We start from the raw sequence: 25,463 nt of genomic DNA, 5'->3' as shown, positions 1-25,463 counted from the left end.
CAGAGAACAGAAATGCTGCCACCTATTGCTGGTAAAAGCTGGCTTGTGTTTCCAATCATAGGGTGGATTTTTTTTTTCCCCTTAAAAATCTGAGACCATGGGGCCATTGGGTATTAAATTCACTTTGGAGACGTTTTTAAGTTACTGAAGATCTTAGGATTTGGTGTGTTCTAATTTACGTTATTAATTACGATGTCTCATGTCACATTTCCATCTGGTTAACTTGAGGGACCCTCAGGCAGTTTGATTCCTTCTTTTAAAGGTAAGGAAGAATCAAATGCAGAATCTTTAAGAACAAATGGGATCTTTTTTGTATGTTAACTGTATCTCAATAAAAGTTCTAAAAAAAAAAAAAAAAAAAAAAGAACAAATGGGATCTTTTGAGTTGGGGCCCAGGGTTGTTAACTGGGAGATTCCCAACACTTATTCTTTGGGCACAAATAGTTCTTTCATGGCCCTTTTGAAAGGATCAAAGCAAAACCTGGAGTTTTGAAAGTCCTTTTTTTTGTTGTTAAGTCCTTTTATCCTTTACAGTTACTAATGAGCATTTGAGGAGACTCACCCATGCAGAAAGAGTTTCTGGTACATAATAACTAGGGTATAGACTTTATATACATTACACTCATGTATGGGGGTGTGTGTGTGTGTGTATAAGTGAATGATGTGTTTCTGAAATTTTGTGATCTCAAATCTAACTTTAGGCCAGGCATCCTGACCTTGAAATGGCTAAATCCACTGTCTATCCATAGGTGGTTAAGAGTTCAGTTTTCAAACCTGGCTGGACATTGTAGTTGATTGTGCAGCTTTGTATTTTATCTTTTTAAAATAAACTTTTCTGAAAATTTAAATCTACTCTAAAAGCTGTGAAGGTAGTACAGAAAGTTGCCACATACCCCACACCCAGTTTCTCCTATTGTTAACAACTTATATCATTGTGGTTCGTTTGCCACAATTAATGAACCAATATTAAAACATCATCAATTAAAGTCCATACTTTATTCCTTAGTTTTTGTTTGTTTTTTAATCTAATGTCCTTTAGCTTTTCCAGGACCCCATCCAGGACACCTTGTTACATTTATTTGTCGTATCTCCTTAGGCTTTTCTTGGTTGTGACAGTTGCTCAAACTTTCCTTGTTTTGGATGACCCTGACAGTTTTGAGGAGTACTGGTCAGATAGTTTGTAGAATGGCCCCTCCCAACTGAGATCAGTCTGATGCTTTTCTCACGATGAGACTAGAATTGTGGGTTTGGGGGAGGAAGACCACAGAGGTCAAGTGCCACTTTCATTACCTCGTATCAGGGTACCTGCTATAAACACGGCGTACGGATGTGGATGTTGACCTTGATCATCCAACTGGGTTGGTCTTTGTCAGGTTTCTCTGTGAAGTTACTCTTCCTCACCCCTTCCATACTGTTCTCTTTGAGCAGCCCACACTTAACTGAGTAGCAATTCACGTTGCACCTCCTTGATAACAGAATATTGACATAAATTATTTGGAATTCTCTTTGCATGGGAGACTTTTCTCTTCTCCCCATTTATTTATTTATTCAGTGTTTTATTTCTCAGTATGAATTCATGGATATTTGTTTCATATTTTGGGTTTAATCCAATACTATTAATACTTTATTACTCTTGTTGGTCAGTTGTTCCAGCATTGGCCGTTGGGAGCTCTTTCATTGAGCTCCTGTGTTGCTGTGACAAACCTCCATCCATGTGTTTTGGTGCAGGGACGTATCTGTCCTTCCTTTCTGGCACTATAATGTGCTCCATGCCCATCTGAATATTTCCTGTCGCAGCCCAAGAATCAGCCATTTCTCCAAGGAGCCCTGGTTCCTTACATTGGTAAACAGTATTAGAGACCAAGATATGGGCACTGAGTGTGCTTGTTGCTATTGGGATATCATTGTTTTTAGATCCTTTCCGTTGACGGAATAAGGAAATAGATGTGTGCATACTAACCCACGTATCTATAAATATTGTACCTAGTTTAAGCTAAACATTAGTTTATACCGATATACTATATAGGTCAGTATACAGCTATACTGAAACTATAAACTATTATCTAGTTTATAAACTAAAAATAGTTTATAATGTATGTAGAGCTTCCTATTTGAATCAATTACAACATGGATCACTGTAGCCTTCCTCCTTTGCTTGTCTGTAACCTCCCACGCCAGCAGTGAGAATCTCCTGTGAAACTTGTTAAACACACCATGCCAGGACCCCATGTCCTGAGGTTGATTTAGATGCCTACCTGGGACCTGGGCGTCACTATTTTAATAAACTCTAAACAGGTCGAATTTTTCCATTATGGGCTCATGGTGCCATGCAGTCATATTTATAGCATTTGCCGCAAGTGCCCTCTGACATATCTTTCCTTATTTTTCCTTGACATCCTTATTTGATTAATGCCTGTCATTCCCTCAAGATAAGAAGATCCATGTTTGTCTTGATCATCATTCTATCCCTAGTAAGTGGGTGTATGTATATAGTGGGTCATCAATAAATGTTTGTTGAATGAATGAGTAAAATTACATGTAGTGTGAATGAGGAGGGAGGAGAAAAAGAAATGATTTATTGAACCCTTCCTACATGCTGAATGCCTTTCTAGATGCTTTGAAAATATAGTCCAGTTCAAGGATTTGAATTGGGTCTGACTGACATCAGAATCATGCCCTTTCTGTCAAGGAATTCCAGCCATTGGGAGTGCCTTGCCTTGTCTCCTGCTTTGCATGTGACTGGAGCTCCCACTGGCCTGCACGCAGCTGTGTGGGTGGCCCAGGAGGAGGCCAGAGGGGGAGAAGTGGCAGCACCCTTTTAGAGCCTCACCAATTCCCCATTAGGAAATTGACTCCTATTTGGTTTGGGGAGGGGGTTGTTTTTTCCTGCCTTTTCATGCTTACAATGAAGGTGACATTGATTTACAATTCAGTGGGTTGAAGCAGGGAAGGAGGCTTCTATGGGTGGAAAAGATCAATTAAATGATTATCCCAGCTGCCACACACTAATGCCTTTCTTACTGAATTTCAGAATCCAGGAAGCAGAAGGCCACCGCATTTAGCCTTTTACAGGAAATCTAATTGCCAACTCTGTGATGCCAAGTTTTATTAAATTAGGAAGAGTCGATCTTAGCGGCTGGCAGTTTCAGGCATTATGGAAAGCTTCCCACTGGCCACCTGGAATTCTGAATGAGTTCCTCCTGTTGCTTTTTGGGTGCTTTCACTGAAGTTTTATGAATTTAACACTTTTGTGATTTATGTCTTTCTGTGATTTTTATTTGGGGGTCCAGGGTGCAGGGGCTTATTAAAGCTTGGCAAGAGGTCAAAAAATACTGAATTCCTACTGTGTGCTAGGCACTGGGCTGTGGCTGGGGCTTCTAGCTGGGAGCGAAGCCATAGATTTCTGCCGTTTATAGAGTTCTTCACCTGAAATGCTCCTCCCCTATTTCAGTGGATCCCAAACTGTAGTGTGCATGAGAAAAACCTGGAGAGTTTTGCTCCAGGTTTGTTGAAGCCCAGACAGCTGAGGCCACACCTCAGTGTCTCTGATTCAGGAGGCCTGAAGTGGGCCCTGAGAATCTGCATTTCTAACAGCATCATCTAACAGGTGATGCTGATACTGCAGGTCTGGGGCTACCATTGCCCTGAGTCGCTGCATGATTGCTGCCATTTTGTCACTTAGGTCTTTCTTTCTTTCTTTTTAATTTTTTTTAGAATTCTCTATTTTTATTTTTTATACATCTTTATTGGAGTATAAGTTGCTTTACAATGTTGTGTTGGTTTCTGCTGTACAATAAAGTGAATCAGCTATATGTATACATATATCTCCATATCCTCTCCCTTTCGAGCCTCCCTCCCACTGCCCCCATCCCACCCCTCTAGGTCATCACAAAGCACCCAGCAGATCTCCCTGTGCTATGCAGCATTTTCCCACTAGCTATTTTATATTTGGTAGTGTATATATGTCAGTGCTACTCTCTCACTATGTCCCAGCCTCCCCTTCCCCCTCCCTGTGCCCTCAAGTCTGTTCTCTATGTCTGCGTCTTTATTCCTGCCCTGTCACTAGGTTCATCAGTACCATTTTTCTAGGTTCCATATAAATGTGTTAGCATACGGTATTTGTTTTTCTCTTTCTGACTTCACTCTGTATGACAGACTTTAGGTCCATTCACTTCACTACAAATAACTCAGTTTTGTTCCTTTTTATGGCTGAGTAATATTCCATTGTATATATGTGTCATGTCTTCTTTATCCATTCATCTGTTGATGGGCATTTAGGTTGCTTCCATGTCCTGGCTATTGTAAATCGTGTTGCAGTGAATATTGTGGTACATGTATCTTTTTGAATTATGGTTTTCTCAGGGTATATGCCCAGTAGTGGGATTGCAGGTCATATGGTAGTTCTGTTTTTAGTTTTTTTAAGGAATCTGCATACTGTTCTCCATAGTGGCTGTATCGATTTATATTCCCACCAAGAGTGCAGGAGGGTTCCCTTTTCTGCACATGTCAGTTAGGTCTTTATTTCAATGTCAACTCCTTAGGCCAGTCTTGAGTTCCCGGCCATAGCATCCCTCCACCCCTTACCATTCCTTCTCTATTGCATTTCTTTTTGGCCGCACCGTGCTGCTTGTAGGGTCTTAGTTGCCTGTCCAGGGATTGACCCTGGGCCCCTAGCAGTGGAAGCGAGGAGTCCTAACCACTGGACCACCAGGGAATTCCCATCTACTGCATCTTTATAGCATGTATCATTCTCTGGTATTAACTTGCTGATCAGTTTATTGCCATTTTGTCTCTTCCACTTCTCAACCTTCGTAGAATAAGGCCCCACAGAACACTCTTAATCACTGCTGCCTCCTCCCAGCCTAGAAGGGTACCTGCCCCAGAGTACACGCTCAGTAAGATCTTGAATGAATGAAATAATGACAAGTACAATGAGTCTTAGGAAAGAGAGGCCTAGGATGCCATAGGAGTGTAACAGGTTGCCCTCAGGTGGAGAAAGGCATTGCATTACATCCTACACAGAGCAGTTTCGGGGTGTGGCCTTAATGTCTATTCCAAACACTGCGCACCAGCATTTTGCCTGGAATGTTGTAGGCTGTGGGGTCCGGTGGGAGACTGCCACTCTAGATTTGTGTAATTTTTCCATAGCCTTTCCATGGTTTTGTCCACACTGAACAAAGGCCACCTGAAGAGCAGATCAGAATTGCAGCTCACAGGCAACCCCAGCACAGACCGGTTTGGGAAGCTCCCAGGTCCCAGTCGCTGAGCTTAGCAGGAAGCGAGGCCTGCCTGAAATAGATTGCTTCTATGGAGCTTCCTCCTGATGTCTCCACTTGCTGAAATCTGGAATCCCAGGGCCCTGCACATGCCCAGATAGTCTTTTCAAAACCTCTGCGAAGTTGAATGAAGGCTCATACTCTCTTCCTTTGCAGGAGCAAGACCTCTGGGTAGAAACATGCAAATTCCTCTCCATCAGCCTTTTTAGAGAAATGGAAGGGCAGGCATGGTTGTGGCTGGGGGGCGATTCCTCAGCTTCGTTTGCCTGGGGCAGCAAAAGGAACTGTGATTTCTTTCCCTCCAGTGTGTCATGAAAATATAAACACAGTTCGATTACTTTGGAGGGCGAAGAGAATGTGGTGGGGGCGATGGAGGGGGCAGTGTGGCAGCAGTCGAGCTGGGGCTGAGGGCCAGAGGGCCGCCCAGCGGGTTGGGGTAACATAAGCTGCCGCGCTGTGCAGGAGGTGGCCTGTGTAAGAAAATCTGACCGCAGCGGGAGTGTGACTTTAGCTAAAATTAACCTTGGAGGCTTCACATGCCTCTGCAGTGCTTTGAACTAGACACCCCAGGAGGGTGCAGGCCGTGGATTTGGGGGACCGCGGGCCGTGGGTCAAGCCATGCCTATAAAAATCAACTTGTGGGTTCCCGCCCGGGGCCAGAGTCGGGATTCCTGCGACCATTATAAAGTGGTAAGCCACCTGGAGGGCCACTGGCAGGGTCCCTGGGGAGAGGTGATGATATTGGCTTGAAAGGAGGCTTGTACTTAGAGACAGTTCTAGTTTATTTTCTACGCCTGTTGGGACCATGAGCGCTCCAGCAGGCCTTTCATCTGCAGAACGCGTTGCTGAACATTGTCGCTTTTTGTTTCCCGTGTCCTCACAGGGTGTATTTTTAGAGCAGGTAGAGAAGGATCGGGCTAGAAGTCGTTGGTGGCCTGAAAAAATACAGTTGCATAAACCAAAGATGCCAACAGGTGTGGCAGGTCTTTGTTTTCGCCATTGTGGGCCTCAGCAGGTGCAAACAGGGAGCAAGACTGACCTCTGTGAAGCATCTAAAGAGATATAAGGGAGTACTGCAGGGGGCTTCCCTGCAGAAAGGATCTGTTTGGGAGGTAACTCGAAGTGATTTCCTGTCCTGTGAGACCAGGAATGGCCCAGGCAGGGCACTGCTGCCCTCCCCATTGCTGGTTGGACAGCTTAGACAGGATCTTTCAAGCCAGACAGCAGCTGCGTCTGTGGCTTTCCATTTACTGTGGGGAATCCATTTGGAAGCTTACAACAGAGCAAAAAGGCAAGATGAGCTGCTTTTCCTTTATGCCTCCTTCACCTTCAGACAGTTACTTCGACCCTGGGGCTAATGGCAGTCCTGATGCTTGTGACAGAGGGGCACTCCGGTTTGAGAATCAGACCGGTCACTTTGCTGTGTTTAGCTTGCAAAGAAACAGTGTGGTTTATCCTCCCCATTCAGAAGGTACCCCTGCCGCTCCCCCTAACTCACCTTTCTAGGCAACAGTATGTTATAAGGTGTAGTAAGGACATATTTTCTGGGGAAGAGTGTACATCTCTTGTTTAATGATGACTGTGTATAACTGACTTTGGAATGATTGATTGTAAAATGTTTAAGCCACCAAAACCTTTGCTTAGGTGAGCAGGTATTCTGCTTTGCTCTTTATGTGCAAGGGTGTGAATGGAGTTGCTATGAATGATGTAGGAAAAAACTCCCTGCACGAAGCTATCTTCTGATTCAGCTTTGAGTCCATTTTCCGTATAAGCCACTCTGTGGAGCCCTCCACATCTTTTAGATCCTTTTGTGGCCTCCATCATCTGGGTGTGTTGGCTCATTAGAGGTAGAGGTCTACTGGAATATCGGACACTGGTGTGTCTTTTGCTTTAGAGGTCTAATAATACCCAGGTCAAGCGTGATTGATGGGAGTGTCTTTGGGTTATTACTATGATATTTTAGCTCCAGGATCTAGGCTCACTGCCCCATGGAAGAGATTTCTTTTGAGATAGGATGTTAAAAATAGACATTTCAGTAGGAGGAACCTGTGGTATGTGGTTCTGAGCTTCAATGAACACATCTCCCATGTTGCGTGGGGATTTCCATCTCCTGCTGAGATGGAACTTGAATTCCAATGTTCTTTGAAAGAGAAGACTCCCTCCAATTCCGTCCTAGAACTTCCTTCCCATCATGGCCAGCCAGTGACCCGACCTGGTGTTTGTACCTGCCGAGTGACACCGAGGTGGCTGGAGAGCGAGCGTACCTGGGCTGCGGTGCTGATGCTAATCTTTGACCAGCTGAGCTCTCCCTTTCCTCATCTATGAAGTGGGGAGAATGCAGTACGGTCGCCTCCCCTTTTCCCCAGGACTGTGGTGTGGCTCAGGTTAGATTGTATCTACGGAAGAGCTTTATAAATTATAAGCACCACAGATGGGAGGCAGTGGCTGAGCTGTAGTTAGGACTTTATGTATTCTTTTTCTTGAGATGAATCAATTGGGGCTTTCTTCCAGGACTTTGTAGAATAAATAGTATCTTTGTGCAAGTTGCTCTTTTGTGCTCCGGGCCAGGTTGGCCCCTTCATTCTTGGGTGCCAGTTTGGTATCTGGTAGTCTTCTTAGTAAAAGCCTATTATAAAAATACAAAACACAAAAACCCCGAGATTCACCAGGCCTGAGAGTTCTGACATCTGGAGAGGGGCCCGGGGCACAACAGTCACTTCCACCGTGGCCAAGTCTCTTGGCCATGGAGTTGCTCAGAAAGGAAGGAGGCTCCAAAATGGAGAATCGGCAGGGTGGCGTTTCCTGGGGCAGGGCAATGCCAGCCACTGCTGGGAACTGCCCGTCTCCAGAGATTTTTAAAGCCTTTGTCACAACTTTCCCTCAAATGACACAGCAATGTCTTTGTCAGGCCTAGTGCCTCTCTGCCCAACGGGGTGAAGCCCTCTGAGGATGCCTGACCTTCTAAGGCTCCTCTTGGAGCACCTGGGCCTTACCTTAATAAGCATCCTTACCCCTCATTGAGTAACTGTGTGTATGGGCTCATAGGTGCTGCATATTTTTTCTCATCAATCTTTTAATATAAGTTTATGCGCTAGGTACCATTATTATCTCCATTTTACTGATGAAGAAACTGAACTTGCATTTAAGTGACTTGCCTGAATTTGGATACATTCAGAGGTGAAGCCGGGATTTGATCCCAGATCTGACCTCATCCTCATAACCACGGCACACCACTTTCTCCTTGTCACTAACATAAAATTCAGAGTTCATGGGTGTTATCTTTTCCCTGCCAGCCATAAACCTGCTTGGAAGTGGGGGAGAATAAGGTGACATGGGACCCCATTTATTTTCCAGGGCCCCTCAGCTATTCCACCTCCCCCTTTCTCTAGGTGGGGCCAGAGGAGGACCCCACCACGCTGCTTTGCCCCTGCCTCCAATCACAGCCCCTCATGCAGGAAAGGGGACTGCCCCCCGACCCCCATGCTTGGGGTCTTCTCTGAATCTGCTTCCCCCTGATGAATCAGTCTGCTTTGGCTGCTTAATCTTCTCAAGGAACCTGACCCAGGGGAAATCCTTAAACTTCCATCCACTACTCAGGTTTCCTGGGTAAGGGAGCATCCTCAAATAATTACCAAGAGTGCACACAGTTTGTCCTGGGGGTTGTGAATTTTAATGAGCAATGTGCTGTTTATATAGCCACTCACCTGTAGTGATCTGATTGGCCCTAAAACACCCTCTTACCATTAAAAAAAGCAAAAACAGAAACACCCTCTCCCAAGCTTGCCAGTGTGATTGCCTTTCCCCATATCCATCTCCTGGCAGGAAAGCACTGACGACCCCGTGGGGAACGTAAATGTTAGTTGTGAGCAGTGACTCACCAGGCCATCCCTGGGAGAGCTGCATCCCTGGGAGAGCTGCGTCCCCGGGACCTCGGCAGCGCCACTGGAATGGAATGGAACCCGGGTCAGGCAGAGACGGGGCCAGGCCCAGTGCCTGGGAACGGGGAGCCTTGTGAGCGGGGCCAGTTGGAACACCTGGGTGGGTGGTGAGTCAGTGCGGGGGGGGGGGGCAGGAAGGGGCGGGGCAGCTTGTGGACCATAAATATCTGGGAGACTGACGCTGCCGGAATCCTGGAGGCTTGTGCAGGAGGGATGAGGCAGCCAAGAGGGCCTGTCCATCAGCTTTCCTTGAGCAAGTGCCTTACAACGAGCACCCTGTTTGGTGCCACATAGGGATACCACGAGCTCGCCATCTACCCGCTTGGCCCTGCGGATAAAGCTCATCACTCTGGAATGGGAGTAACCTAATCGTGGCTCTGGCTCACTCTCTCCTGTCCCTTCACCCACTGGGAAGCAGGGCTTGGCACCTGTAGGCCTTCCTAAGAAGGATTCCACTTGCGCTAGAAAGCACTGGTAAGGATATAGATTTTATTGACGATTTTGAAAGGGGAGAGTTTAGATCAGGAACAGCTTCATTAAATGCCCTTTGATCTTGTCTCCAGGGCTTCTTCCCTCCTGCCACCCACACGGCCTCTCTGCTTCCTGGTCTGTCCAGCTCCAAACCTCTTCTTTTTCTCCCTGAATTCTCTTTTTTTGATGCAAAGCATTTGAGCTCAGTCTGCACTCCCCTAAATTTGCACACTCATACCCATTATTTTACGTAACAAAAAACTTCCTCCTTGGTGTGGGGTAGGGGGTGAGGGGGAAAAATAAGGAAAATCCGCCCCCACCACCACAACACTCACCTGTGCATGCCTAGTGGCCCTTAACAGTGGGCTCACAGTTGATAGGTAGCACTTACTGATTTCTGAGGTAAGTCTTCCCACCGAGGCTGGTTTCAGCCTACCAAATGTGACACCTCTGAACTGGCAAGAGATGTGCAAGTGTACACCATTACATCCTGTTTCCCCCATATGAGTGTACTAGATGTAAATCACCTCGAGCATAAACAATAGTAAAATGTAGGAAGATAATTCAGAAGTGATGAGTTTTGAGTATTACTACCTTTAAAATTTAATTGTAAGTTTATATACCTTAATTTTTCAGTATATATCATTTTATGTATATATAGTTCAGGAAGCGCAAGTGAATCTGTAATGACATGAAGCAGATCTGTGTTAGCCTTGCATCAGTGGTAGAGTGAGGGATGGGTTATAAAGCGTTAAAAGGAATTTCTTGGGGTTGGTAGAAATATTTGTTATCTTGATTGTAGGGATGGTTTCATGGGTGTATGCAGATCAGAACTCATCAAATTGTACATTTAAAATATATGCAGTTCATTATATGTAAATTAAATCTCAAAATTGGAAAAGGAATTTAAAATTAAAAATTTTTAGATTATTCAGAATGTTCACTTTTCTAAGTTCAGCTTTATCATACAAAAGAGTACATTTAAAAAAATTTTTAACTTATTGGCTGCATTGGGTCTCTTGCTGTGTGTGGACTTTCTCTAGTTGCGGTGAGCAGGGGCTTCTCAGTGCGGTGGCTTCTCTTGTTGCGGAGCATGGGCTCTAGATGTGCGGGCTTCAGTAGTTGTGGCACACAGGCTTAGTTGCTTCTCAGCATGTGGGATCTTCCTGGACCAGGGATTGAACCTGTGTCCCCTGCATTGCCAGGTGGATTCTTTTTTTTTTTTTTTTTTTTTTTTTTTGGGCGCATGGGCTTAGTTGCTCCATGGCATGTGGGATCTTCCTGGAGCAGGGATCAAACCCGTGTCCTCTGCATTGGCAGGCGGATTCTTAACCACTGCGCCACCTAGGAAGCCCTGCCAGGTGGATTCTTAACCACTGTGCCACCAGGGAAGTCCCCAAAAGAGTACATTTTTACTTGCATCGTGTATATTTTATTGTGACCTCATGGATGATTTGCCTATATATTTATTTTTAGGTCCATATAGGGCCATGTATTTAGGTTTGGGGATAACATAAAAATAACTTAAATTGGCCTCACTTTCTTCCACTAATAAATTTAGGGTTGTATCAGATCACCCAGAGGGTCTTTTGTCACTGAAATTCTGTAATTGTAATTATGGATGGATTGGTCTCTTGGTTCAGAATCGTCTCATAAGACAACACTGTACAGAGACTGGGAATATCTACTTGCGGAGATCAGGAATGTCTAATCATTTCCTGTTAATCCTTTCAGAGAATATTTTGAATAATTTTAGGCTATTCTGGTCATGCAAAGTTGGACAACCAGAAAACTGCCCAAAGGTGAAAACTCAGTCTTTGGTATCTTATTTTCAACAGCAATTGTAAATGGGATTGTTTTCTTAAATTTCTCTTTCTGATATTCCTTTATAATTAATAGCTGGTTAACAACTAATTTACAGATTTCCTCAAAGTTTAACAGTCAGCTCTCCTGAGCCAGTACAAGTCTGCTCTAGCACATGTGTGTTTCTGTGTGTGTATCGTTTAAGTAACACTTTAATGTCCACAGTCAGGTGGTCGCTCCCATGTTGCTAGAAATTCTCACAGCAAAGTGTTGCCTATTCTGTGCCTTGTACAACCACTGGTCTAAAAGATACACCAATCATCATCTTGATTTCATGGACTTTATGTTCTAGGCAGTGAAGGGAAACAAGATTCATTCATCCATCCCATTTATTCATCCGTCTGTCCATCCATCTGAACATTCACTGGTCTACCCCTCCATTTCTTGTCCATCCATCCACCCATTGACCCTCCAATAAGTCAATAAGTGCTTGTTTATTGAGCTCCTGTAGGGAGTCAGGCATTGTGCTAATGTTTCAAAGATGCAGAAAATTTGTTCTCTACTCTGGAGAAGCCCCCAGTTGAGGTGTGGATGGTTATACTAACCATGATGAAGGCATGTGCAAAGTGCTTTTGGAGCCCAGAAGAAGGAACAAAGAATTTCCTGTTGGGAGTGAGACAGTGAGTTGGGAATGGCTTTACAGGGGTTGACACTTGACTAGGCTTTTAAGACACCGAATAGGCATTCGCCAGGTGGTGGGGTAGAGATGGCGCTGCTGGCAGAGAAGATGGTGTGGGCAAAGGCCCTGGGGCTGGGGAGCTGGGCACACAGGTGTATTTAATTGTAGGGGCACTAAGATTTCAAAAAAAGGGAGAGAAGCCTGGCAGTCAGGGCTGATTTCTGGAAAAGAACATCCTGCTAAATGGAGGGGATGTGAGAGGACACACCAGACCAGAAAATCCAACAGCAGGACCCGAAGGCTAACATGGCACAGAGCCTGTGGTGTGAGAGGTGGACCAGAGGAATCTGTGGGTTGGGGACATGGAGACAAGGCAGGAAAGGAAATTAACATTTAAAGGTTCCTGGGACTTCCCTGGCGGTCCAGTGGTTAAGACTCTGCGCTCTCACTTCAAGGGGCACGGGTTCGATCCCTGGTCCAGGAACTAAGATCCTGCGTGCTGCATGGTGTGGCCAAAAATAAATTTAAAAAAATTTAAAGATTCCACCTAAGTGCCAGGCTCTGTGCTAAGCACTTTACAAACATTCTCATGTAGTCCTCACAGTAATAAATTATTATCCCAGTTTACACATGTGGAGACTCACAAAGTGGCTTGCCCAGGTCACGAGGCCTTGGCATACTCTGTGTCCAAATGTGTCCCTTAGGTCTAATGTTTCCCTTTATGCATTTAACAATCCTGTGAACCCAGGACTCCAAGGTCCTGACTGGACCCAGTGGGGCCAAAATCCTGGGGAGCCTGTGCCTAGGAGGCTAAGCTGAGGCATTCAGGCTGGACGGGGGTGACCAGGAAGCACCATGGCGGGCATCCCCTTACCTGCAGTCTGCAGATGAGCAGAACTGTGGAGGCTTGGAGGGCTAGAGGGAGGCTAATATTTAAAAGGTCAGTTCGTGACTAGGTGGGAGGGAGTTCTGTATTGTTGCCCAGGTTGTCACCGGCCCCTCAGGTGTGGCCATCCTGCCAGGCCCCTCTCAGAATCTCTTATTGGGTTTGGGGATATTTGCTGTCAAAGAGTGTGTTCAGCAGCTCCCCTACAGGCCGCCCATCTCCTGCTTCCCTCCCGCCCGGCCTGCCTGGGGAGGGGTGGGGAGGCGGGGCTGATTCCCATCGGAGCCATAGAGGAAGCACTTGGAAAGAGAATATCTCCAATGGGTCCGTAACTAATGAAGAGAGGAAGGGAAAGCCCACTTGAGAAATTCCAAGTGGGCTCTGACATTTGGCTTTCTTGGAGATGCTAGACATTGTGGTCGAAAGTTATTCACATCTTGCGTCTAGGGTTGGAGTGAGAGGGAAGGGAGTACCGCAGGGGGAACCTGATTTTATTCTGAAGCCACAAGTGATAGTCTTCGCCTTTACTTGGCTTTATTTGACTTTCCAGGGAGGCCCTCGGGAGACCTGGATGCACATTTGTTGTGAGAGCAGGTAGCCGCAGGATCAGGCTGCCTGGGTCAAGTGGAGCGTCGCCGGTTATTAGCTGTGTGACCCTGTGTACGTTTCTTAACCTTTTAGAGCCTCTGTTTCCCAGTATGTAAAATGGGGATGATTCGTTTCATCAACAGGTATTTAGTGAGCACCTACTGTGTGCCAGGCACCACACTGGGTGTTTGGAAAAAATTCAGTGAGCAAAGCAGATGATGAGAATTTTTGTTCTCCTGTAGCTGTCACCCCAGCGGGGAGAGATTGTAGATGAAATCACAGGTAGAAAACACCCGGCCCACAGTAGGCTCTCAACAGAAGCACCCTCACGCATGAGTGGTGGCGATCAGTGAGGAAACGAATGGGAAGGGACTGTGTGTCCTGTGCAGTGCCGTGCAGAACGGAGCCTATCCCAGGAGGGCGGGGCGCAAGCAAGGGGCATCCTGAGCATTGAAGGTGGGTCACCCCAAGGTGCAGGCACCTACGTGCTCACCGTTAAGATCTCACCAGTGCCTCCCTGCACGTTCACCAGCCTGATGTATTTTCCAGAGGCACAGTTTCAGAACCTCCGCAGTTGCTGTGCACGCCCACCTGCAGCTGGTTGGTGTCCCCGCCAGACAATGCCACCGTTGTGTGGCTGAACGGCCCTTCTCCGCCCGCCGGCCCGGCCCACTTCAGGCTGGAGGAACTGGGGGACTTTACTCCTGAGTACTTCCGTCCAGATACAGCCCTGCAGCGGTAACTCCTGTTGTACTGGCATTTTTATTTTTCCAATAGTAACCCTGTTGTGAAATGATGTTTGCTTTGCGCTTTGGTGACATGGGCAAGTGTCAGCTCCCCTGTTGGATATGTTCGGCGTGAGTGACAAGCAGCCAGCTCTGTGCCCAGGGGCAGGCACGGGTGACACGGAGGTGGCTCTTGTGCAGTGAGCCTCGTTGTCCCTGGCTGTCTTTCTCACACGGTCGTGACGCTCACCCTTCTGTGGCTGGCGGTTCCTGCATGGGCCTCTGAGGAGCAGTGTGGCCTCATTAGGAGCCAGAGTTGTTGCTTTCAAAGACTGCATACTAGTGTGTGACACTGGGAAAGTCATTTCCCCTCACAGAGCCTCCATTTCCTCATCTGTAAAATGGGGGGAATAACATCTTCGTCACGGGCGAGTTGAGAACTAAAGGAATCCTTTGTTTGCCAAGTGCGTGGCGTCGTCTCCATGGTGATGATAATTGCCGCTAACATACTGTGTGCCCTTACTACCTGCTGGGCATTGTTAGATGACATTTTTTTTCTTCTCATCATCTTTATTTCTTTTTAATTAATGTTTATGGGGGTATAGTTGCTTTACAAGGTTGTGTTCGTTTCTGCTATACAGCAAAGTGAATGTTATACGTATACGTATATTTCCTCTCTTTTTTTAGATTTCCTTCCTATTTAAATGGCCTCTTTTCAATCTCACGAGAACCTGAATAGGGAGTCAGTCCATTTGACAGATGAGGACATGGAGGCTCAGATATAGTTGAAGGAACTTGTCCAGGATAACTCTGCCGGGAAGTGGTTGAGGCATGTCTGGAACCTGAGCAGCCTAACTCTAGAAGGTGCTCCCCTTATCAGTTCACTGCAGAATTTGGCTGGTGGTCGCTAGCATCCTACACAAGACTGTAGCAGGAGTGGGACCCGGCACAGGCGGCTGCTCAGGCAGGGTTTGCTCCACACACCAGCGTGCGCATGCAGCTCTGAGCACTGTGTCCTGACTTGATGTCATTCAGAGGTAAAGTAGGAGGAAGGGTGGTGCGGGAGGCTGGCGGGGCCGGTGAGGGCCAGGGGGATGGAAATTCAGATTAGCAATAAGCCCTGCCCCACCTCTAGTCCCCTGCTGTGTGTGTGTACACGTGTGCCTCTGGGACAGAAGCATACATCTGGGCAAGTGTCAGGGTGGCCCTTTGGTGGCTGTGCAGACAAGTAGGTTACTGCCAGTTAGGGAGAAAACCAGCAGTGGGCTCCTCCCTCCCCCTGCCACTATCTTCTGGGACCAGACAGGGATGTATACTCCTTGGTATAAACAAGTTTCTGTGAGCCATGTTCCAAAATGTGTATTGAGCCCAGGGGCTGGCAGTACCATTCTGCATGTGCTCGGGTGGAAGATACAGACCCTGGTTACATCTAGGTGCTCCTGGAGCCCAGCTTTCTAGCAGCCTTACCTGGCTAGAGACCAGCTGAGAGCCAAGAAGCCTTCCCTGCTGACCCTCAGAGCAGCTCAGAGGGGTGCCACAAGAGCCCTCCACTTAGGTATTTTTATCAATGGAAGAGTCCCATCGAGGCTCTTGCTTGAGTGGTACTTCTTTTACTTTACACCCAATTTTAAAGGACTGGGGTCTTTTAAAGGCACTCCAGCAACCCTGCAGCCTTAAAGGCATCCTTGTATGCGTCAAAATGCTATTCACTGTGATGTCCACGGGTCATCCAGAAAACATGGAGTTGGGTTAATTAAAAAAGCAGGGATCATGATAATCTATTTGGCATAGTTAAAAACTGTGGCTTTCCGAAGTGGAAGCTCTCAGCAATTTAGAATGACTTACTCCTCCAAAACTTAATTCGAATGAGTAACCACCAGACACTGTGTTAATCACTGACATACATGCTCTCATTTCGTCTATAAAGCAGACCTGCATATCACTGCCATGTAAGTGAGGGCCCCCCGTGCTCAGTCAGCCCTGACTCACCATGGGCCTCCTGGCTAGTGAGGGGCAGAGGCAGGTCTCAAGCCTGGTCCACACCAGCTCCTGAGATTGCTGACACACTGCCCTTGTAGAATTACCGTGGTTGATGAAAAACCACAAATGACCTGAGTAATGCATTGGGAAATGGCAAAGATGGGGATGGAAGAGAGCCACTGCCCTCCAGGGTGGGCATGTAGTGAGAACCAAGGACACTGGGCAGAACTGGGCTCTTCTTTTGACAAAACAGGGAGCCATGCCAGTGTTCAGGCTCAGTCCCTGCTGTACTGTGTGGCCTTGAGCAAAAGACTGGCTTCTCTGTGCTCCCCCTCTTTTTCTAATGTATAAGGCTGGGGACACCATTCACCCATTTGAATGTTTGTTTCAAGGCAGTGGTTTTAATCAAGGCAGGGTCTACATTGAGAAAGGATGTATTAAACTCTTATGGGGAGAGAGGGGAAGTGGGAAAAGCCACCAGCTAACTTCAGTCCCCTCAGGTCACCCCAGGCAGTTAAAATGATCTCTGGACATGTGGCCACTCCTGTGGGGTAGGTACTGGGCTCCTTGTGAGATGCTGGGAATACAGAAGTGAATGTGTTAACCAGCTTTGCCCCCTAAATAACAGACGGTACATTTTGACTTTCTAAAGCTATGACTAATCGAATAATCATTCTCTGTGGTATTCAGGTGCTGGGTGGACACTCTGTACTTATTGTTGCAATATCATTTTTGTGCTTCAATACAATCAGAACTAAACCATTTAACCACACACTGCACAGTCAAGGAAATGATGGGATGTTGATGTTCCCAAAGTCTAGAGTGAGACATTGAATGGAGGCCAAGTAGTAGTGTCCTCTTTACAACTGATGGACTGGAAACCACCTCAGATGCTAAATGACTAGTGTACCACCCTGGCATTTCCTTCTAAGAGATACATTATACACTTTTCCTCCTGGAACCGCTGTGCTAAAGCTCTCCACTGCCTTCTGGATCCATCAGGCTGCCAGCATGTTGGTCTGGATTTAGAGTTGTCAGGGCAACGACTTTGGGTGCAGTGGTCTTATGGAATTTGGGAAGGTTTCTTCCTTCGAGTGCTACGCATCCCCCTTCATTTGAAAGCTAATTGCAGTATGAACTTGGCACCTTCCCCGTTGGTTTAACAACAGTGCGATTTTTATCAGTTTTCTCATTACAACTAATCATCAGGTTCTTTACTTGATCTGTCAAGATTTTCCATCTTTGATTTCCGCCTGTTTGATATGGAATGATGTGGAGTTATAAGCAAACAAATGACACGCTCCTTGAAATTCTGTCAGGGCTAATAAAGTGAGTCAAAACGAATTCGCGCTTCAGCTGTCATTGTCTTCCTTCCCCTTTTATCTTTTCAAGCCTCTGACAGCAGCTCCTTTCCCTCACGCGGCGCTCCTGGGTGAGGGGTTGCGGAGGGTGGTAAACTCGGCCAGATGGGTCAGAGCCAGAAAGACTCCTTCAGATACTAGTGTGCGGCGATGCTAGAGCCTTTTCCTCTAGAATCTTTTCTCTAGAATGTCGTGATGATTTGGATGGTGGTTTTTGGGCTGGGAATGGTGGTTTTGTTCTTTCCTAGAACTGTGTGGTTCTTCGTTTTGCCCATTTCTGCTCACAGTTCGCCCATCAAGCATCAGTGGGCTGCAGGGTAGACGCAACAGCAGCCCTAAGTCTCCAGAACTCTGGAGAAGGAGACAGAGGCTCTGGAGAGGTTGATTCTGGATGCTTGAGGCTTACAGAGGAAGCCCTGCGTGCCTTAGCCGTTGCTTAAAACCTTTGAAAACACACTATTCCATTTTTGTTGAGGTCCTGAACCCAGTGAAGCCTTTGATGACTAAGGATATTGTGAGTTTATTTTCCAAAGGTGGTGCTTGGAAGAATGGTAATCATTGCATGAGCTACTGAAACAGCACGTGAGGGGGATGGGGCTGAAGGATGTCAGTGCTTAGCACGGCCCGTGAAAAGTGTATCTCTTAAAATAAATCTAGGCATTTTCTTGTGACTCACTTCTTCAGAAAGTCAAGACCTGGGGAGAGGAAGCTCCAGATAATTAGTGATTCTTGTTTGATGGGTCCTGATTAATGAGCTTGCACCATGGAGTGATTTTTCTCTATTCCTTCCTCTTTTCAATCAATAAAGAGACTTGAGATCCTGGTTGGAGGATTCGCTGAGAGCTCGCATTAAGTCTCCGATGTAATCAGTTTCCCAAGTATTTGCCCTTTTTCCCCCCATTCAGCTCAACTCTGGCCACCACTTACTGACTCCCTGCTGTGCCCTCTCCTTGAGAGGCACGTCTGGGCCCAGAGATGGGCTAGATGCCGTCTCCGCCACAATCTGGGAGTGGGGTGAGGAGGTGGTGCCAGGGTAAGGGTCTCTGCTCTGTATGCAGCTCGGGTTGCAGTCAGGAAATCGAGAGTGACTTCATGAGTGGAGTGTTTCAGGGTGGCCCCAGGTGGAGGCGCTCAGGTGGCTGGGGTGGCAGGCTTTCAGAGGTGGGGAAGTGTGAGGCCCAGCTTTCCTGAGGGTAACTGTAATTATTCCTGAGCATTTGCTAGGTGTAGGCATATCATGTCATTCAGCCCCTGTGACACAGACTGGCCACTTTTCTCTGTAAAGAGCTGACAATGAATATTTGAGGCTGTGAGGACCAAAAGCCTCTACCACAACTACTCAGCTGTGTCACTGTGGTATGAAAGCAGCTACAGATAGCAAATGGGTGTGTCTGGGTTCCCACAGAGCTTTGTTTACGAAAACAGGTGGTCCGTTGGGTTTGGCCTGGTCACAGTTGGTCAGTCCCTGCCTTATCATATATTTGACAGCATCCCCATTTTATGGAGGATAAAACTGAGGTACAGAGAGGTGAATAGAAATTTACTTTCCAAGGGCCACCTTGACCTGCTCAGTTCCCAAGCCCGTGCTCTTAACTTTCCCGTGTACTGCCTCTCCTGCAAGGTTGGACACTGGCTGGGGAAGATTGGATGGATGAGAAGACTGCCTTGAACTGCAGTGTCAAAAGTCTGCCTTTCATTTGGTGGGGAACCGTTGATGATTTTTTGAGCAGGTGATAGGACTAGAGCTGTGCTCTTGGAAGGTTAGGTTGGCAGTGGTGTGTAGGTAGATTCAAGTTGAGAGAAGAAGAGCTCTTGTTTTAAACAGCTTGGAGTAGAGAGGTTCACTTCTTTGACAGAGCCATTTCTGACCACTATAGAACTTTAAAGTTCTCCCAGGTATAGCAGGTACCTGTGTGGCCTCACCAGGGCTCCACACTGTGTGTGTGTGTGTGTGTGTGTGTATGTATGTGTGTGTGTATGTATGTATGTGTGTGTAGGTACCCCTGTACATGTTGAAAGAAGCTTGCTTAACCTTTGTTTACTGCTGGATTGTACAGACACATAGAGGGCTGGCTTTAGAGAGAATACGTCTATTGTAAAATACCCTTAATCACCTAGGAAGGGAATGAGCAGAGATACCTGTATCACCTCCCACTCAGCAGTGTCCTTGTCCGTGGCCTGTTCGCACCTCAGCTGATGGTTGTGGGGCAGATGGCTTTAAGCTTTGGGATGTTCTCATGGTCCCTCAAACCCTCAGCTGGTAGGATCCCTCCAGGGCTCGAGACATCATTGGGGGCATATCTTATGAAGGATGCCTCACTCTCTGTACCAGCCTGGCCGGGTTCTGGCCTGCTCTTCTTCTCAGTCTACCATGGTTTGTGATTTCCAGGTCGGGGTGCTCCAGACTCTTAGAATTGTACCTTGTGAAAGAGAAGGGGAGTGAGTGCTCGAGTCATTTGTGTCCTGGAGGTTCAGGGTAGAGGCTGTGGCTGGTTTTGTTCTGGCCCATTTTATAATGCTGGCAGTCAAATTTCTAATTATTCCTTTTATTTACTGAACACTTAGCATGTGTCAGATTCTGTGTCCTTTATGTATATGAACTTGTTTCACCTTCATAATAGCCCAATGATGTAGGCATTATTACCCCCTCTTGTAAGTGAGGACACCCAGGCCACAGGGCACAGACATAACAGGCAGCCTATGACAGCAGTCTGCTGACTCCAGTGCGCTCCTCTTGACCACCTGCTGCCTCTGCTTCCTGAGCCCCACGTGGGTGAGGCCAGGCGCTTCCAGATGCTGCTTCGCTGCATCTTCACAACCACCTTCTGAAGTGGACCTTACCGTGCCCATTTTACAGCTGGATAAACTGAAGCCCAGAGAAGTCAAGTGACTTGCCTCAGGGCATTCAGATAGCAAGGGATAGTTTTGGTGTTTTGATTTATTTTTAAACAGTTCTTTCAGTGTGAACATAACTGAATAGAGGAATGAGCTGGGTCCGTAGGAGGGTGACATGGAGGGGTGATTTGAATAATTGATATGCGTACTCAGAGAAGGCAGTGTTGGAGTGTGCCTAAGGGATTCTAGAGTCAGTCAGCCTGGGTTGAGATCCTGGCTCTACCACTTCCCTGTGACCTTGGGTAAGTTATTTTACCTCTCTACACTTCAATTTTCTCCTCTGAAGAACAGACACAATAACAGTACCTGCCTCACAGAATGAGGATGCAGTGAGTTAATACGTGTGAAGTGTCTGTACCCATCTGGCAGGTATTAGGCTCTGTGTGTTAGTTGTTGCTCAGCTCCTGCTCTGCATCAGGCACTTTTTTTCTGAATATATTGTACCGCTCAGCCCTCGTTAGAACTGGCAAGTACATGGGGTTTATCCCATTTTACAGATAAGAAAACGTAGGCTCAGGGAGTGAAATAGCTCACCCGAGGTCATACACCCGCTCCTCCACAGAGACATATTGAGAAGCCCTAATATGCCTGGTGGTATTATAGGTACTTGGAACGTATCATGGAACAAAACAGCCCCAAATCCCCACCCTGGGGAGCCACCAGAGCTGGGACTTGAACCCAGGTGTTCCTCTTTTCCTTTGAATGTTGTCTCCTTCCCTCTCTCCCTCTTAACGGATTCATCTAATGATTATTGACCTTTCCGATCAGCTATTGTCATAACCAAGATGGCGCTCCACTTCTCTAGCTTCTCAGGGCTTGTGAAACTGAAAATGCTCCTGCCGTACTAGACTTTCTGTCTGACAACTTGGGAGTCATGAGGAAGGAGAGGAACGTGGATTTAAGGATTCAATGCTGTGGTCTGAGGTGTGGGAATGGAACCGTGCTGCGGTGTGGGTCTCAGCAGTGGAAGTTTCAAGGTGGGGGTGGACAGGGGTTTTCTGTTCTCAGGACCTGGTGACGTAGAACGTGCACGCCTGCCTTGTCCCCTCTTGGGATGAGGCCTTCATGGCCCTAGATGGAGTAGACAGAGGGGCCGCCTCCCTAGAAGGGCCCTGGCCCTCAGTCCCCATTCTGGAAGCCTCGAAGGGCACCACCCCATCGTGTGAGATTCCTCTGAGCGCCGTACTGGGAAGAACAGGGTGGAGGGTGAGAGCTGGGGCAAGGGCAGGGCTTCCGCTGTTCTGTGAGTCCCTCCAGATCTCAGAGCAGGCCTGCGAGTGGAGACACGATCATCACCGACATCGTCGTGGTGGAGACATCACACGGGTTCGTATGTGAACTGCAGGTGCCCACGTGGCCCGGCCGAGGTGGGATTCTTCTCTTCCTGAGCCACCGTATGTTTGTCCCTCTCCTGGGGACGAAAATGGTGCTGAAAAATAGGACCTGCGTGTCCCCCCACAGACTCACAAGTCCACGCGTGAAACTTAGCATTCAGAATGGATGAGGTTTTCGATTTTGTTTCTGGCTTATGTCATTTAGGGGGAAGGTTCAGTTTTTTTGTGTTTTCGTTTTTGGCTGTGTTGGGGCTTCGTTGCTGTGTGTGAGCTTTCTCTAGTTGTTGTGAGCAGGCGCTGTGCTTCGTTGCAGTGCGCGGGCTTCTCAGTGCGGTGGCTTCTCTTGTTGTGGAGCACGGGCCCTAGATCATGCGGGCTTCAGTGGTTGCAGTGCGTGGGCTCTAGGCACTCCGGCTTCAGTAGTTGTGGTGCGCAGGTACAGTCGTTGGGGCTCTCAGGCTGTACAGCACAGGCTCCGTAGTTGTGGCGCACGGGCTTAGTTGCTCTGCAGCATATGGGATCTTCCCAGATCAGGGATCGAACCTGTGTCCTCCACATTGGGGGGCAGATTCTTAACCACTGCGCCACCAGGAAGTCATGGGGAGAAAGTTTTTAGGCAGGTGTTTTCCTGTGTTTCTTGGCCCGTTGGAAGAAAATATTCTTTGTGCAGATGATTCTGGGACTGGGGGGGCAGGTCTCGCTGGCCCCCAAAGGGGGCTGCTTTGCTGATCCCATGATGACCCAGCCCCTTCCTTTCGGGTGTGGCACACACCGATGCTGTGTTTAAATATGTTGGAATTCGCTGGGGATTTTTTATTCACAGAATCCCCACAGTGAAAATGAGGCCGGGCTTTTAAATTAAACCGATTGAATGCGAGATGATTGTGAGGCTGTCAGTAACCCCACTCCCAAGAGTAATTGAAGCGCTCTGTGTTTTGGTACTTGGCTCCTTTACAAGGGACCCAGGCTCCTGAGAACGCAGCTAACTCAATAGCCCTCCTTTGCCTGAAATGGCCCAAGAAAAGATGCCTGTTGGGTGGTAACCTCCCCATACGTTTTCTCAATAAAGAGAAAAAGATGGGAAGGGGCGGGGTCGGGCGGTGGCGCGGGGGAGACCGCGCCTGCCTTTACAGCCGCAGCCTCTCAAAGCCGTCTGGCGCGGACTGTTTAGTTCCGTGTCCCCTGTCCCATTCAGGCCTCTGCATGTTTTGAAGCTTTCTTTAGCTTTCTCCTGGGCCTTGGCGGCACATCTCTCAATAGGTGGAAGCCCGGCTCCGGCCAGCTGAATGCCCCGTGGGCACAATGCACTGCATGTTAATGGCGCTGGGCCCCAGACGGCTCACTCACCCGCCCGCCCGCCCGCGGGGCAGCGGCTCCTGTGCCGGCCCAGCAGCTGCCTCAGACTCTGAGATGGGATCGGATGGGGTTTCTAAAGTTGCCTGTTTGCTTTTTTGCAGATCTACACGGACTGGGCCAATCACTATCTAGCCAAATCAGGCCACAAACGTCTCATCAAGGATCTCCAGCAAGATGTGACAGACGGCGTCCTCCTGGCCCAGATTATCCAGGTTGTGGGTAAGAGCAGATTTTACGTCGGGGGTCGAGTCCGGCAAGAGGGAATGGAACCCTGACATCATCTAAAAATGCAGTGTTTCTGTCACATGTGCTGACAATTTATTTGACTGCGTTTTGTGCCAGGGGAGTGTGAGTACCAGCTTCCTTTTCCTGATAGGGTCGCCCACGCGGCCATCTCATCTTCATCCTCCAAGAAGAAAGACTGGCCGTGGCTGGGGGGAAAGGCTGGTGGTTTGGGGAGGGGCTCTCTGTCCCCCTTCTTACTTCCTACCATCTTTATGGCTCTCTCATTCCCCTCCCCCCCACGATGGTGCTTTTTTGTGGATTTTTCTGGCAATATTTAAAAAAAATAAATAAAAAGCACCATGGGGCTGGTTTATTCCTGTGAACTCTAATTGGATCTGAGAAATCCAAGGCTCAGACTCCACAGGTGGCTGGTTCTGATTTTCATGCTAGGGGAAGGGAGGTGGAGCGGTGGGGTTTTTGATGCCTTGGCCCTGTGCAGGAGGGGAGGCGTCACCCTCGGCAGGCACGTGGGCGGAGGCTGGGCACAGCCTTGCCTTGGGTCTTAAGGGAAGCACCGCAGTGGTCCTGCCTGAGAACTCAGAGCAGACCGTGGAGGCGCGAGGTCCGTTAGATGGCATCAGGCTGATTGTTGTCGCTGGCAGCCTTGGCAGCTGACTCATGCCAAGAGAGAAGGCGGGAAGAAAGGACAGGAGCCCCAGCCCCTCGGGCATGTGTCGTTATGGAAAAGTTGTGTATCCTTCAAGTGTGAGAGGCAGCCTGGTGTAGTGGTAGCTCTGCTCACATCTGTGGAGACTGTACCTAAAAATATAGGCAAGCTGGCCTTAGGTGAAGATTTTGGACTTTCAGAGAGAAAGGTGCTTCGCTGCTGTCCTCAGATTGACTTAAGGCCAGCTTGCATTGGTCCTCCTTCTCTTTCTCTCCCTTTTCCTTCCTTCCCTGTATTAGTTTGCTGTTGCTGTATAACAAATTGTCACAAACTTAATGGCTTAAAGCAACATATATTAACTATCTCACAGTTTCTGTGCATCGGAAGTGCAAGCACGGCTTAGCTGGGTGTCTCTTCAAGCCTGCAGTCAAGCTGTTGGCCAGGGTTGAGTTCTCATTTGCAGCTGGACTGGGGAAGAGGGTCAGGCTTGCTCAGATTGTTGGCAGAATTCAATGCCTTGCAGTTACAGGAGTGTGAGCCCTGATTTCTCCCTGACTGTTGGTTGGAGGCCATCCTCAGATCCTAGAAGACCCCCTCAGCTCCTTGCCACATGTCTGTGAATGTGGCCTCTGCCACCTTTGTTTCCCTGTCTTTAAAATGGGCACAGCCATGCCTGCTTTGTCTGATCTTGTGGCAGTCTTAGGAAATGCACAAGGTAGGTATCAGATATGACATGTGCTTGGATACTGGGAAATGTATCTGGATAGCACTTGGTAGCCACTGCCTAGAAAGGTGTGTGTAGAAAGATGAAGAGGCCTCTAAATTGATGTCAGAGTGTCATGATGGATTAGTTGTGTCTGTCAGGGCCCAGAAAAGGTGAATGGTGACATGTGTATCGCAGATTTACCAAGCATAGTGCTAGGGAAATGTCAGCTAGCACAGTTTTTATCATTGCTCAGCTGGATGCTTCCCTGAATCTATTCAGATGAGTACCTCCCGAGACAGTGACCTCTCTGGGCCTGAGCTACTGGACTGCGATTTCAGAGGCTCAAGTTAGTACCACTGACCCAGGCTGCCCCTTAGGCCACCAAGTTGCTTCCCCCCAGCCCTCCAGGAGAGGCTCCCTTTGGCCAGGGACGTGCTACTAAGTAAGGCCAGATGTCAGCACGTGGATCTCTACCCCTGACTGTGCCAGGCTCACACCCTCTGCTCTGGGTGTGGAGAACAGAGGCCCAGAATACAGGGAGATGAGAAGGCAGCTAAACATAGGCGTCTCCTA

The 25,463-nt window shown here is 47.7% G+C and overlaps 1 protein-coding gene across 3 annotated transcripts in view; it reads left to right on the top strand.

Annotated features, from left to right (window-relative positions):
* Positions 1-25,463, top strand: part of NAV2 (neuron navigator 2) — a 389,315-nt gene that overhangs the window by 104,639 nt on the left and 259,213 nt on the right. For all 3 annotated transcript variants that reach the window (XM_057748181.1, XM_057748182.1, XM_057748180.1), the window contains exon 2: positions 23,394-23,511. In XM_057748181.1, coding sequence (XP_057604164.1) covers positions 23,394-23,511 — 118 coding nt within the window. The remainder of the gene's footprint in view (positions 1-23,393; positions 23,512-25,463) is intronic.

Source organism: Hippopotamus amphibius, chromosome 9, assembly GCF_030028045.1.
Source record: "Hippopotamus amphibius kiboko isolate mHipAmp2 chromosome 9, mHipAmp2.hap2, whole genome shotgun sequence".
Taxonomy (NCBI): Eukaryota; Metazoa; Chordata; class Mammalia; order Artiodactyla; family Hippopotamidae; genus Hippopotamus; species Hippopotamus amphibius.
The sequence above is the reverse complement of the archived record's forward strand: the minus strand, read 5'-3'. Positions and strand labels throughout refer to the sequence as shown.